The 14,683-nt window shown below is 45.1% G+C and overlaps 1 protein-coding gene across 5 annotated transcripts in view; it reads left to right on the top strand.

The window, feature by feature from the left end:
- The window catches only part of LOC139570790 (ubiquitin carboxyl-terminal hydrolase 54-like), a 125,231-nt gene that overhangs the window by 90,851 nt on the left and 19,697 nt on the right, over positions 1–14,683 (top strand). For all 5 annotated transcript variants that reach the window (XM_071392975.1, XM_071392974.1, XM_071392976.1 and 2 more), the window contains 8 exons: positions 2,680–2,814; positions 4,180–4,293; positions 4,492–4,574; positions 8,770–8,875; positions 10,770–10,916; positions 11,436–11,585; positions 13,543–13,711; positions 13,984–14,163. In XM_071392975.1, coding sequence (XP_071249076.1) covers positions 2,680–2,814; positions 4,180–4,293; positions 4,492–4,574; positions 8,770–8,875; positions 10,770–10,916; positions 11,436–11,585; positions 13,543–13,711; positions 13,984–14,163 — 1,084 coding nt within the window. The remainder of the gene's footprint in view (positions 1–2,679; positions 2,815–4,179; positions 4,294–4,491; positions 4,575–8,769; positions 8,876–10,769; positions 10,917–11,435; positions 11,586–13,542; positions 13,712–13,983; positions 14,164–14,683) is intronic.

The following is a 14,683-nucleotide window of genomic DNA, read 5'->3' as shown; positions in this document are numbered from 1 at the left end:
CATTATACCTGTCACGTTCCTGACCTGTTTTCCTTGTTTTTGTATGTGTTTAGTTGGTCAGGGCGTGAGTTGGGGTGGGTATTCTATGTTATGTGTTTCTATGTTGGGTTAAATGGGTTGCCTGATATGGTTCTCAATTAGAGGCAGGTGTTTGACGTTTCCTCTGATTGAGAACCATATTAAGGTAGGCTGTTCTCACTGTTTGTTTGTGGGTGATTGTTCCTGTGTCTGTTGCACCACACGGGACTGTTTCGTTTGTTTGTTTGTTTGTTTGTTTGTTCGTTCGTTTGGCTAGTCTTTCCTGTTCGTGCGTTCTTCGTGTCTATGTAAGTTCTCAAGTTCAGGTCTGTCTACGTTGTTTTGTTTCTATTCAAGTGTTCTTCGTATGTTCGTCTTTGCTTTAATAAATATTCATTATGTCATCAAACAACGCTGCGTTTTGGTCCGACCCTTACTCCTTCTCCTCATCCGAAGAGGAGGAATTAGACAGCCGTTACAATACCTAAAATGTGTGTGTGTGTGTGTGTGTATATACAGTTGAAGTCAGAAGTTTGCATACACTTAGGTTGGAGTCATTAAAACTCGTTTTTCAACCACTCCACAAATGTCTTGTTAACAAACTATAGTTTTGGCAAGCCGGTTAGGACATCTAAACCCCATGGGACCACGCAGCCGTCATACCGCTCAGGAAGGAGACGCGTTCTGTCTCCTAGAGATGGACGTAGTTTGGTGCGAAAAGTGCAAATCAATCCCAGAACAACAGCAAAGGACCTTGTGAAGATGCTGGACAAAACAGGTACAAAAGTATCTAAATTCACAGTAAAACGAGTCCTATATTGACATAACCTGAAAGGCCGTTCAGCAAGGAAGAAGCCACTGTTCCAAAACCACCATAAAAAAGACAGACTACGGTTTTCAACTGCACATGGGGACAAAGATCGTACTTTTTGGAGAAATGTCATCTGGTCTGCTGAAACAAAAATAGAACTGTTTGGTCATAATGACCATCGTTATGTTTGGAGGAAAAAGGGGGAGGCTTGCAAGCCGAAGATCACCATCCCAACCGTGAAGCACGGGGGTGGCAACATCATGTTGTGGGGGTGCTTTGCTGCAGGAGGGACTGGTGCACTTCACAAAATAGATGGCATCATGAGGCTGGAAAATATTGAAGCAACGTCTCAAAACATCAGTCGGGAAGTTAAAGCTTGGTCGCAAATGGGTCTTCCAAATGGACAATGACCCCAAGCATACTTCCAAAGTTGTGGCAAAACGGCTTAAGGACAACAAAGTCAAGGTACTGGAGTGGCCATCACAAAGCCCTGACCTCAATCCAATAGAAAATGTGTGGGCAGAACTGAAAAAGCGTGTGTGAGCAAGGAGGCCTACAAACCTGACTCAGTTACACCAGCTCTGTCAGGAGGAATGGGCCAATATTCACCAAACATATTGTGGGACGCTTGTGGAAGGCTACCCAAAACGTTTGACCCAAGTTAAACAATTTAAAGGCAATGCTACCAAATACTAATTGAGTGTATGTAAACGTCTGACCCACTGGGAATGTGATGAAAGAAATAAAATCTGAAATAAATCATTCTCTCTACTATTATTCTGACATTTCACATTCTTAAAATAAAGTGGTGATATTAACTGACCCAATACAGGGATTTTGTTCTGGATTAAATGTCAGGAATTGTGAAAAACTTAAATGTATTTGGCTAAGGTGTATGTAAACTTCTGACTTCAACTGTATACACTACCATTGAAAAGTTTGGGGTCACTTAGAAATGTCCTTGTTTTTGAAAGAAAAGCAACATTTTTGTCCATTAAAATAACATCAAATTGATCAGAAATACAGTGTAGACATTGTTAATGTTGTAAATGACTATTGTAGCTGGAAACGGCAGATTTTCAATGGATTTTTAATGGAATAGATTTTCAATGGAATATCTACATAGCCCCATTATCAGCAACCATCACTCCTGTGTTCCAATGGCACGTTGTGTTAGTTAATCAAAATGTATAATTTTAAAAGGCTAATTGATCATTAAAAACCCCTTTTGCAATTATGTTAGTACAGCTGAAAACTGATGTCTGATTAAAGAAGCAATAAAACTGGCATTCTTTAAACTAGTTGAGCATCAGCCTTTGTGGGTTCGATTACAGGCTCAAAATGTCCAGAAACAAAGACCTTTCTTCTGAAACTCGTCGGTCTATTCTTGTTCTGAGAAATGAAGGCTATTCCATGTGAGAAATTGCCAAGAAACTGAAGATCTCTTACCACGCTGTGTACTACTCCCTTCACAGAACAGTGCAAACTGGCTCTAACCAGAATAGAAAGAGGAGTAAGAGGCCCCGGTGCACAACTGAGCAAAATGACAAGTACATTAGAGTGTCTAGTTTGAGAAACAGACGCCTCACAAGTCCTCAACTGGCAGCTTCATTAAATAGTACCCGCAAACACCAGTCTCGGCGTCAACAGTGAAGAGGTGAAATTAGTGTTAACTTGATATAAAGGATATTGATCACCTTCCAGATGCGGTCCAAATATGTGAAACCTGTGAATGTATCATTTCTTTGTGCAATCCGTTAATCATTTCTGTCGAGTCCATTCCTGTTATTCCAGAGAGTGTTACACTGTTATTGACCCTGCTGTGTTACTGTGTCTCTTGTTGTTTCTAGAGTATCTTTGCTCAGTTCCAGTTCAGCAGTGAGAAGGTGCTGCCGTCTGACGCGCTCCGCAGCGCCCTGGCCAAGACCTTCCAGGACGAACAGCGCTTCCAGCTGGGCATCATGGACGACGCTGCAGAGTGCTTCGTAAGAGACAACCCTCCCTCGCTCCTCCACTTCTTCCTACTTTACCCCCCTCACTATTACTCTCTCAACTCACTTATTCCTCCATGACTTGCCTCATCCCTCACTTCCCCACGTCCATTACCCTTCATTCTTCCACTCCTGCTTTCTCTCTTCTAATACACCTACATGCTTAGCAAACAGAACAGAGCTAGGAGATCAGCTAAAAGTGATCTCATAACAAAATGTTCCATGTTAAAAATCAGACTTTTGCAGTGCCATAACATTTAGAAAACAATGGCTGGGGACACTATTTACTCTGGGAGAACAAAGGAAAAGTGTGGGAAGTGTTTTTTGTCTCTGGGAAGTTGCAATGCAGAGCTCTCTACAAGGCCTTTACCCTGATCCCACTGACAGTAAGCAGTCCACCCAGCCTCTACCACACTACCGCAAAGAAACAAACTTAGCCATTTCTCCCCCCTGACTGGCTCATTTTTATAAGCAACGCAGCTAGGCAGCCAGCCAGAGGATTGTTCCATACCCTGTACCCTCTCTGGACCTATTCTCTCCTCTCTACCTCTCTCTCTCCACTTCTCTTTATGTTCTGCTGACAAGCGAGAACATAGGGAAACTGCAACTTGGGTTGTTTTTTTATTAGTATTATTCTGGGTATTTGGCTGCGGCTGCATTCCGGAGGCGGCGGGATGGTGGGCTGAGGCAGATGCTAAGTGTACATTGGAACCTCCCCGTGGTGACCCTCTCTCTGCAGTGCTACAGAACTCCCACCGCTCAGAGGGCTCCCGCCTGCAGTTAGAGTGATAAATCACCCAGTAAATGAGCTCAGGATGGCCAACCAGAGCCTCTGTGTGTTTTGTAGTGCGGCACCTCGCCGCTTGACTGAATTTAAAACAGTAATCCACTCAAAAACGATATTTTTGTTTATTAGTCCACTGTTGATGCAGTCCCAAAATGTTTTCCGTGTCAGTGATCACGTTTTCAAGATGTGGGACTTTCAAAAATCTCATTGTAGCTTGCTAATTGTAGATGCATCATCATGATGATGTGGCAAGTTACAATTTGCATTTTGAAAGTCCTATGTCTTGAAGACATGATTGCTGACGTGCAAAACATTTTGAGACTGAATCAACAGTGGACTAATTTAAAAAATATATCAAAAGATAGTTTTTAAGTGGATTATTCCTTTAAGCAATATAAGTTTTCTCAATATTTTCTCAAGAGGATTCTTTCTTTGTGTGTTGGTTTTGTCACGACGTAGTAATGTGATTCAGTTAAAAACACATGTGGGAAAGCGCATACACACTTGCTTACACACACAAACACAAACAGGAATAAAGCTAACATGACTGTCTCTAACTGTTGCCCCCACAGGAGAACATCCTAATGCGGATTCATTTCCACATCTCAGACGAGACCAAAGAGGACATCTGCACAGCCAAGCACTGCATCCCACACCAGAAGTTTGCCATGACGCTTTTCGAACAGGTCAGCACAAACACAAGCCTCAGTACAAACACAAGCCTCAGTACAAACACAAGCCTCAGTAACTTATTTAGATGATCAGTCAATCCGTTTTCTTTTCATCTCAGAATTGACCCCCCCCCCCCATCCATTTCTATGTCATTAACTGAAGTCAAGCCAGCTGTGCTTATCTTAGTCGTGTAACTCTTTGTATGTTTGCAGTGTGTGTGCAGCAGCTGTGGGGCCTCCTCTGACCCACTGCCATTCATTCAAATGGTGCACTACATCTCCACCACATCCCTCTGGTGAGTAATCCTTTGACTTGGGAACACAGCATTGAGCTGACTGGTTCTGCCTAGATCTGACTAATGTTCTGACTGGTTCAGACTAGTTCTGACCAGTTCTGACTAGTTGACTAATACCATACATAGGCGCACATTTTATACTAAAGTGAAAATTGATGGGCACTGCTCTCCAATTGAATTTTGACCCATTCACCACAAACAGATGATAGAATGAAAAGCTTTTCCGGTCTCTTTTCCACGGAGCAGAGCAAAAACAAAATCTACGCTCTCTCAGGCCTAGAGACACCATGGTGACCGAACGTGCTTTCTCTCTCCTCCTCTAAAGAGAAGTAACCCGCTAGGTTAGATATCAGGTCGCCTAGGAACGGGTAATAGCTTTCTTCATTGTGGCATTATGAGCTGTCCACCAAACCTCTCTGGGCTGTGGGAGGAGGAAGGAGGGATGAATCACCTGCATTCCCTCCGTTAGGCTGCGGACTAGCTGTAGTGAGCCATGGGCTGCCTGCCTGCATCTCCAGCTGTGGCGATGTCTGCAGCGAAGCCCTCAGGAGAGCCCGGCACCATCTCAGTCTCTTCTTCTGCTGCAGCAGCCAGCCAGTCAGCCCAGAGTGCTTGTTATGTTATGAGCCAACTTCTTATGCAAAAGTGATGAAATGTCTACAATAATATTCCATGTGATTAGTCTGTTAGGTGTAATGTGTGGGCTCTGTCTAATTCCTCAACGCTGTTTGGCCCTGATATGAGCCCAACATCCCCAACACCAGCCCCTCTCTCTCTGTTAGAGGCACACCCACACAGACACACACGCGCGCTCACACACACACACACAGACACACGCACCCACTCCCCCCCTAACCCTCAGAGGAGTATGTTGTATCCTGACAACGGTTTATATGCCAATAAGAGGCCTCTCTCCTGCACCAGAGCACAGAGTTAAAGTATAACCCTGGAGTGTCTTTGAGGCGTGCACCTCTGTAGGTGGACAGAGCTCCAGAGAGACCTGGAGAGAATGGGAACGGAACAAAGAGTCACCTTGTAGACAAAGGACTGGTCTAAGGCCCTGCAGTCACATGATCAGTAGCACCAGTGTTAAGGCGGTAGCTGTAGTGCTCTCTATTTTAGAAGGATGTTTTTATCTGAAAGAGACTTACATTTAACACAGTCTGTAGGGGGGAGTGAGCCATTTTTTACATTCAGCATCACTACGTCAAGGGAAATATAGTGTTTTGTCTAACAAAATATATCTATATTTGAGCCACCTTGGGGTAAGTGGGTGATAGTGTCCTGTGACAGGGGTTGGTGGTGCTGGTAGGTCATAGTTTAATTCATAGACTGGGAGGTGTGGTATATTGTATATCTGAAATGTATGCCTACATTCAGATATACATGTCGATCTCTCTGTTCAATATCACTTACCCTTCTATTTCTCAACCAGTTGTATGGGACAGGGATGCTGTTTCAATGTGCCAATTCATGCATTTGAGGCTACTAAGCCCATGAAACTGGGCCGCAAAATTCTGGATATGTTTAGCAAGCTCAGACTCCATGTCATAAGATAAGACATTGTGTGCCTCTGCTTTAATATCATAGCCTCTCTTTCACACAGGTTTTTGTTCGTAATTTTTGTTGTTGTCAATGTACAGTGCATTCGGAAAGTATTCAGAACCCCTCACTTTTTCCACATTTTGTTACATTACAGACTTATTCTGAAATTGATTAAATAAATAAAAATCCTCATCAATCTACACACAATACCCCATAATGACAAAGTGAAAACAGTTTTTCATACATTTTGCTAATAAAATATATACAGTGGGGAGAACAAGTATTTGATACACTGCCGATTTTGCCGATTTTGTCCCTGATGAAGACAGCTTGTCTGTCGAAACGTTGGATATCAGGTTATTAAATGATTGCCTCTGAGCTGCTAGAGTGTGCGGCTCTCCTTTAATTTTTCAAGAGTTCAATCATACCAGAGAATCTTGTTTCTCAGAGAGTCCTTTAGGTGCCTTTTGGAAAACTCCTAGCAGGATGTCATGTTCCTTTTACTGAGGAGTGGCTTCCATCCCGTCTACTCCACTAGCCAGCACCTCGCCTAAACAGGTGTGCGTTTCTTTCGCCTCCTGATTGAACTCTTTGGCCTGAATGCCAAGTGTCACGTCTGGAGGAGACCTGGTACCATCCCTACGGTGAAGCATGGTGGTGGTAGCATCATGCTGTGGGAATGTTTTTCAGCGGCAGGGATTGGGAGACTAGTCAGGATCGAGGGAAAGATAAACAGAGCAAAGTACAGAGAGTTCCTTGATGAAAACCTGCTCCAGAGACCTCAGGACCTCAGACTGGGGTGAAGGTTCACCTTCCAACAGGACAATGACCCTAAGCAGGAGTGACTTTAGGACATGTCTCTGAATGTCATTGAGTGGCCCAACCAGAGCCCGGACTTGAACCTGACCGAACATCTCATCTCTGGAGAGACCTGAAAATAGCTGTGCAGCGACGCTCCCCATCCAACCTGACAGAGCTTGAGAGGATCTGCAAAGAAGAATGGGAGAAACTCTCCAAATACAGGTGTGCCAAGCTTGTAGCGTCATACCCAAGAAGACTCGAGGCTGTAATCGCTGCCAATGGTGCTTCAACAAAGTACTGAGTAAAGGGTCTGAATACTTATGTAGATGTGATATTTCCGTTTTCTTTTAGTTTTTTACATTTGCAAAAATTTCTATGAAACTGTTTTTGCTTTGTCATTATGGGGTATTGTGTGTAGATTGATGAGATAAAAAAAAAAATCAATTTTAGAATAAGGCTGTAACGTAACAACATGTGGAAAAAGTCAAGGGGTCTGAATACTTCCAGAATGCACTGTACCTCTTCAGTGTCATTCAGTCAATTTTTTCATCCCTTGCTGCTGCTTGAATGGACTTCTTCCCTTCTCTCACTTCCTTGGCTGCTCTCTCAAGAACCTCAAGGGGGGTAGACCCCTGCTTGTTTTACGTTTGTGTACATGATGATGTCTGCTCTGTAACAATAAAAATGCACTATCTTGAGTTCAAGACGCATTGCAAAAATATGTAATCATCATTTGTACGTGGTATGGCGGCCGTTGGCTCAACTTAACCCAAGGCAAACATTTAGACTATATTCGCTCACACAGCTACAAGGATGCACTTTCCATGCTATGTTTAGGACCGCATATTGTAGCTTATAGAGACCCCAACTGATGTATAAAACAATATTAAAACTCTACTTTGGTTTAGATATAACACAATGCATTAATTTGACTTTTTTTTTTTTTTTTTGGGACCTAACATTCTTGACACTTTTTTCCATGTGTTTTTTTCCTTCACATGAAATTATGACCTCTTCCTACATATTTGGTCACATGATTCATTTTGTGTATGGTTTCCTAGAAACAAGGGTGGCTCAACTAACCCTTTGGCTCAACTTACCCCACTCTCCCCTACAATATATGTGGCCCGCAGATCATACCAACAACCCTGGTGTTGCAAGGACTAGATGTCTGAGTTGTGTGTTGTCTCACACTGTAGATGTCTGAGTTGTGTGTTGTCTCACACTGTAGATGTCTGAGTTGTGTGTTGTCTCACACTGTAGATGTCTGAGTTGTGTGTTGTCTCACACTGTAGATGTCTGAGTTGTGTGTTGTCTCACACTGTAGATGTCTGAGTTGTGTGTTGTCTCACACTGTAGATGTCTGAGTTGTGTGTTGTCTCACACTGTAGATGTCTGAGTTGTGTGTTGTCTCACACTGTCGATGTCTGAGTTGTGTGTTGTCTCACACTGTAGATGTCTGAGTTGTGTGTTGTCGCACACTGTCGATGTCTGAGTTGTGTGTTGTCTCACACTGTAGATGTCTGAGTTGTGTGTTGTCTCACACTGTAGATGTCTGAGTTGTGTGTTGTCTCACACTGTAGATGTCTGAGTTGTGTGTTGTCTCACACTGTAGATGTCTGAGTTGTGTGTTGTCTCACACTGTCGATGTCTGAGTTGTGTGTTGTCTCACACTGTCGATGTCTGAGTTGTGTGTTGTCTCACACTGTAGATGTCTGAGTTGTGTGTTGTCTCACACTGTCGATGTCTGAGTTGTGTGTTGTCTCACACTGTCGATGTCTGAGTTGTGTGTTGTCTCACACTGTAGATGTCTGAGTTGTGTGTGTTCTGTGTATCCCCCGTGTTACAGTAACCAGGCGGTGAGGATGCTGGAGTGTAGAGACAAACCCACACCAGACATGTTTGGAGAGCTGCTCCGCAACGCCAGCACTATGGAAGACCTACGCAACTGTCCGGTGAGTTAGTATACAAGCACACTTTACCACACCTTACCATAAATGTACATTTACATTTTTTGTCATTTAGCCGGTGTTCTTATCCAGAGAGACTTACAATTAGTGCAGTCATCTTAAGATAGCTTGGGTGGGACAACCAGGTATCACAGTCGTAGTAAGTACATTTTCCCTACAATAAAGTAGTTATCAACAAAGTCAGTACTAGTAGGACAAGACAAGTGCGGGTAAAAAGTATTTTTGCATGGGGGTGTCGTGGGGTTTATTTAAGATACTCTTTGAAGAGGTAGAGTTTCTGAAGTTTTTTGGAAGATGAACAGGGACTCCGCTGTCATACTGTTAGGGGAAAGCTTGTTCCACACCATGGACCATATGACAACTGTGATAGCCACTATATTACACTATATTACAGCCACAATAGATATTACACTCCCACCAGAAATATTCTTACTTATGATGGTGAAAAAAAGTTAAATATTCATGTCTTGTGGGATTCTTTAGTCAAGATATATATTATGACTCTCACGCTTGCGTATGCGCACACACACACACACACACACACACACACACACACACACACACACACACACACACACACACACACACACACACACACACACACACACACACACACACACACACACACACACACACAATCTAACTCCGAGGCTTGTGTTGAGTGTGGGCGGACTGGTTCAGAGGGACTTCATGGCGTCACATGGGCAGTAAACACCATTCTGAGGTCAGCCAAACTCACCACGGAGTCCTCAGTGCTTCGACTGTAATAGCTCTGGGCTAGAAACTGAACTGAAAGGACCAGGGTGGATCAACATGAGCAGCTCAAAGTATTAGCGTTTTAACATTTAAACCATATGTGAAATCTCCCCGTCAAACATGACTCTTATAATTCGGATACTCCCTCGAGGCTTTATCTTATCGAACGTTAAAGCCTCTAGTCATTCTGAAGGTTAACTCCAGAGTCTACATAATCACAACGAGCTGCCCCGGTATTGTACAATTACAGGCATTTTTCAGAAATGTGTTTGTATTCGCTAAGTAGAGACTGACTTTGATGCTTCTCCCGCCGGTCTGTGTGTGAGAAACCCCAGTGCTCGCCTGTGCTGTGAGAAAGTCCCCTCTGTTTATGTCAAATTTGGCGCGTGCACAATCGTTGCCCTTCAGGGGGCCTGCCGCCCGCTTGTTTCCAGCCTCACTTCTGGGAAACGCACACAAGAGGAGGGAATTTTGCCCCTCTCCGGCAAAGGAGGTCAAGATGGCAGGTGCATGTGGTGACATGCATCCTTCTCCCTCGCAAACACACACATACAAACAAACAAACAAACAAAAAACGCACACACTGTACCGCTCTGGCCCAAATCAGCTCTGTGAAAGGAGTCCTGTGGTAACCTTCTATGAAGGAACCCCACATGCTGCTGGGCCCAGTGTGTGGGTAGAGTTTATGTCTAAAGGAAGGCTGTCTCTCTGTGACGGGCATAGAAGTGACACTTGAATTGGGGGTTGTCATTGGCCTACAGCCAGCTGACCTTTTCAGACACGGCTCACTATGAGGGGTGCCCTGAATTGAACCGTAGTCAACACTGAAATAGCTAAATGGATGAAGATCACTGTCAACTCAGAACGTAATGAGTCATGGTAGACTTTGTTAGAGTTTGTTTTGGGGGGGTGGATTTTTGGTTTATATTTGTGATTTATTACGCTCAATTTACGTCTCCTTTTTTCCCCCCTCTTTCACTTCCCCCTTCTGTCTCTCCCACTCCATCTCTTGCCCCCTACCCCCCCCCCCCCCTCCTCTTCACACGCTCTCTTCTTCCCCCTCGCTCGCTCTCTCTCCCTCCCTCCCTCTCTCGCTCTCTCTCTCCCTCTCTCTCTCCCTCAGAGTAACTGTGGGGAGAAGCTGCGTATTCGTCGGGTACTTATGAACTCGCCAGAGATCATCACCATAGGTCTGGTGTGGGACTCTGACCACTCAGACCTGGCAGAGGACGTCATCCACAGCCTGGGCACTTGCCTGCGCCTGGGGGATGTAAGACGCGCGCACACACACACACACACACACACACACACGGAGACACACACTCACTCTTACAGTTTTCTTCAGAAGATGCCACTAAGTTATGCCATACTGGGTTGTGTGTGCTGTAGTGTTTCTAGCCACCGACACCAGAGTGGATAGAAAGCAGTCTGATGTCTCTATACTCTGACACAACACACACAGTCAGGCGCCATCTCCCTCGCTAATGGTGTTTACCTGCTGTTTACCCTTTGAGAACCACTGGAGCGTTTCTGAAGTGGTACCTCTGCGAGTTGTGTTATGATTCCCGATGCCTGTTTGGGTACCCTGGGCCTCGATTCGTGGAAATATGTGACAGGTTAAATGAATGATGGATTACTTACTGTAAGGTCCAGATTTCTTCCTGACCACTTGATCTGACCATGTGGGGAGGGGGGGGGGGGTATGATTTAGATATACAGTATTGCAGGACAGTGTATTTTTCGTTTCCCTATGGGGCTGAACATGAGTCCTCTCCCCTGTCCCCCTCAGCTCTTCTACAGAGTAACAGACGATAAGGCCAAGCAGGCAGAGCTCTACCTGGTGGGCATGGTGTGTTACTACGGCAAGCACTACTCCACCTTCTTCTTCCAGACCAAGATACGCAAGTGGATGTACTTTGACGACGCACATGTCAAAGAGGTAAAAAAAAAACGAAATAAATAAATCCATCCGGGTGAATGGTTGGAGAAGTTGCCCTTATTCACTAATGTAGGATGGGATTCCTTTACCCCTAATCCTAACCATGAACATTAACCATTTGTTTTTACTGTGTAGTTGCTGTGTTTTATTCTTCCTACGGTGTTTTGTAGTTGAAAATCGTACAGGCTATGTTTGGCTATACATTGCTCCTCACTTGGGTGATGTTACGGTGAGGAGAACATGAGCCATTCAAGTGTTTTTGGAATCCTCTCCGATGAGAGTCCTCCACTTTACAGCTTATTGTCTTTGTGTCCGTCTCTCACTCCCGTTGCTGTTTCAAGAGGGAGAGGATATTCATCTTTTTACAATGAAATAGCTGATGTTTTCTTTCATTGCTAGACAGAAGCTTGGCCTGTCGGCTCTATTCCAAGCCCTCTCTCTCTCTCTCTCTGTTTGTCGCTAATTTCACCCCAGCGCCATTAGTTTACATTACTCACCCGCTCGTTGACTCACTGGCGAGCTGGGGTTGTTTTTGCTCCATTTTTAATCGATGACACAGGCTGCGTTGTCATCACAGCCCAAGGAGGGATAGTTGTCATAGGAATAGTTTACTTTACTTTATTATCCTACTGGGGATATTTACGCCAGACAAAATTTACATCAAAAACAACAATCAACATGTATGTACAAAAATTCATGGAGAGACACATGTGACCTGCCACAGTCCTTATCATGGACAATGAGAGGTCTGCAGAGCTGCTGAGGACCCCAAAGCCTGTCACACGAGGTCATCTGGATGAACTCTGATTGGTGGTTCACACTGCGGCAGTGTTGTGGCCAGTCATGGGTGCGAGTTCTGATTGGCTTCTCCTTTAGTTCCAGGTCAGGTCCCCCTCTCTGTGTGACGAGGTGTGGGAGCATTGTGCAGAGGCGTTAGTTGGTTAGTTCCACATGCCTGGCCTGCTGGCCCAACTCTGGTGTGTGTCTCTCGCCCCCTCTCCGGGAAGGAAATGACACACAGCTCTGTGGGCACCAGCCCTTCTCTCACTGCTCTGGCTCGCACCTATCCTTTCTCCCATCTCTCTCTTTTCCTCTCTATCTCTCTACCTAGTCCCTCCCTCCCCCAGTGGTATGGCTCTTTCTCCTTCCGTCCATCCCCTTTCTTTAAAAAAATTCTCCCCTCTTCCCACTCCTCTATCCTTTTCGTCTCTCCCTTTTCTCCCCTTTCCTTTCTCTCTCTCTCTCTCCTGTCTCGCTTATTTCCTCTCTCCCCTCTCTCCTATCATGGCTTTAGTCACATGAATGTCTTTGCTGTACGTTCACTCCTGGACAGTTGCATACAAAGCAGCTTTTCTCTCTCTCTCTCTCTCTCTGTAAAGCCAGCACGTGAGCCAGTGAGGGTTTGGACAAAAATGGCCTGAAAACAAGGATATCCCTCTATTGTTTATCTGGCCAGCTGGACAGGAGGGCGTGGCCAATAGAGAGCTAGAGCACAGCGGCCACCTCTGTAGACCCACGCACACATTTGCGCTTTCAAACACACACATACGCTCATACGCACACACATACACACACACACACACACACTTTGCTGATACGATAGCGCTATCGGGACTTCCTGTCACAGATTCCTGTGCTGAACGAGGGCAGAGCGTTCGTTGTGCATTCGGGAAAACCAGGTTGGGGTAAGAGGGGTTGGAAAATGGCCCCTCTGGCGCTTAAAGAGTCAGTTAATGTTAGCAGTAGCTATTGTACTGTAACTGTGTTCTTGACTAACACTCATTCTTTTGGGAGCTCACTCGCTTCGCTCTGTGTGTACTTTTCTGGGTGTCTGTCTTTCCTACTCTTTCCGAACAGTTTGAGGTTTCACTTCAGGGATGGGCCTGAATGCTCAGGTCTAACCACTTGTTTTGAGTTCCCTGGAAAGTCGTGACATAGTTTATTCTCTTCCCGGCAGATCGGGCCCAAGTGGAAGGACGTTGTGTCTCGGTGCATCAAGGGCCACTACCAGCCCCTGCTACTGCTCTACGCTGACCCCCGGGGGACGCCCGTGTCAGTGCAGGACCTGCCCTCCCGCTTGGACCTGCACCACTTCAACAGGTCATACTACGACAGTGAGGACTCGGGTACGCGACGCCTCGCGTCACACGAGATCACTTGCTACACGCACAGAATGGCTGTTGCATTACCACACCTGTGTTCAAATAGTATTTTTTTCCTTCTTCTTTCAAATGGAACTAGTAGTTAAAGTAAAACAAATGCAATTTATACACGACGTGTTTCTCCTTCTTGAAGCGGTTGTTTCCTGCTCTCTGTACTGTTCTGATTAAGTCCTGGCTTGTGTGTCCTCGTTGTTATCTCTGATGGCTGTCTGTGTCTGTTCCGCTGTTGTCTACAGGCCGCGAGCCGTCCATCTCCAGTGACACACGCACCGACTCGTCGACAGACAGTTACTCCTACAAGCACTCCCACTCCCACCATGAGTCCATGGCCAGCTACTTCTCCTCCGATTCCCAGGGAACCGTCATCTGTAACCCAGACAACGACTCAGCCTCCCGCAGCAGCCTGGAGACCACAGGTAGTAGGAGGAGGAGTTCAGGAATACCATGCACACACACAGACAGGGTAGATATATATGCACACACACAGACAGGGTAGATATATATGCACACACACAGACAGGGGAGATATATATGCACACACACAGACAGGGTAGATATATATGCACACACACAGACAGGGTAGATATATATGCACACACAGACAGGGTAGGTATATATGCACACACACTGACAGGGTAGATATATATGCACACACACAGACAGGGTAGATATATATGCACACACACAGACAGGGTAGATATAAATGCACACACAGACAGGGTAGATATATATGCACACACACTGACAGGGTAGATATATGCACACACACAGACAGGGTAGATATATATGCACACACACAGACAGGGTAGATATAAATGCACACACAGACAGGGTAGATATATGCACACACACAGACAGGGGAGATATATATGCACACACACAGACAGGGTAGATATATATGCACACACAGACAGGGTAGATATATATGCAGACACA

This window comes from Salvelinus alpinus, chromosome 3 (assembly GCF_045679555.1).
Source record: "Salvelinus alpinus chromosome 3, SLU_Salpinus.1, whole genome shotgun sequence".
Taxonomy (NCBI): Eukaryota; Metazoa; Chordata; class Actinopteri; order Salmoniformes; family Salmonidae; genus Salvelinus; species Salvelinus alpinus.
The sequence above is the reverse complement of the archived record's forward strand: the minus strand, read 5'-3'. Positions and strand labels throughout refer to the sequence as shown.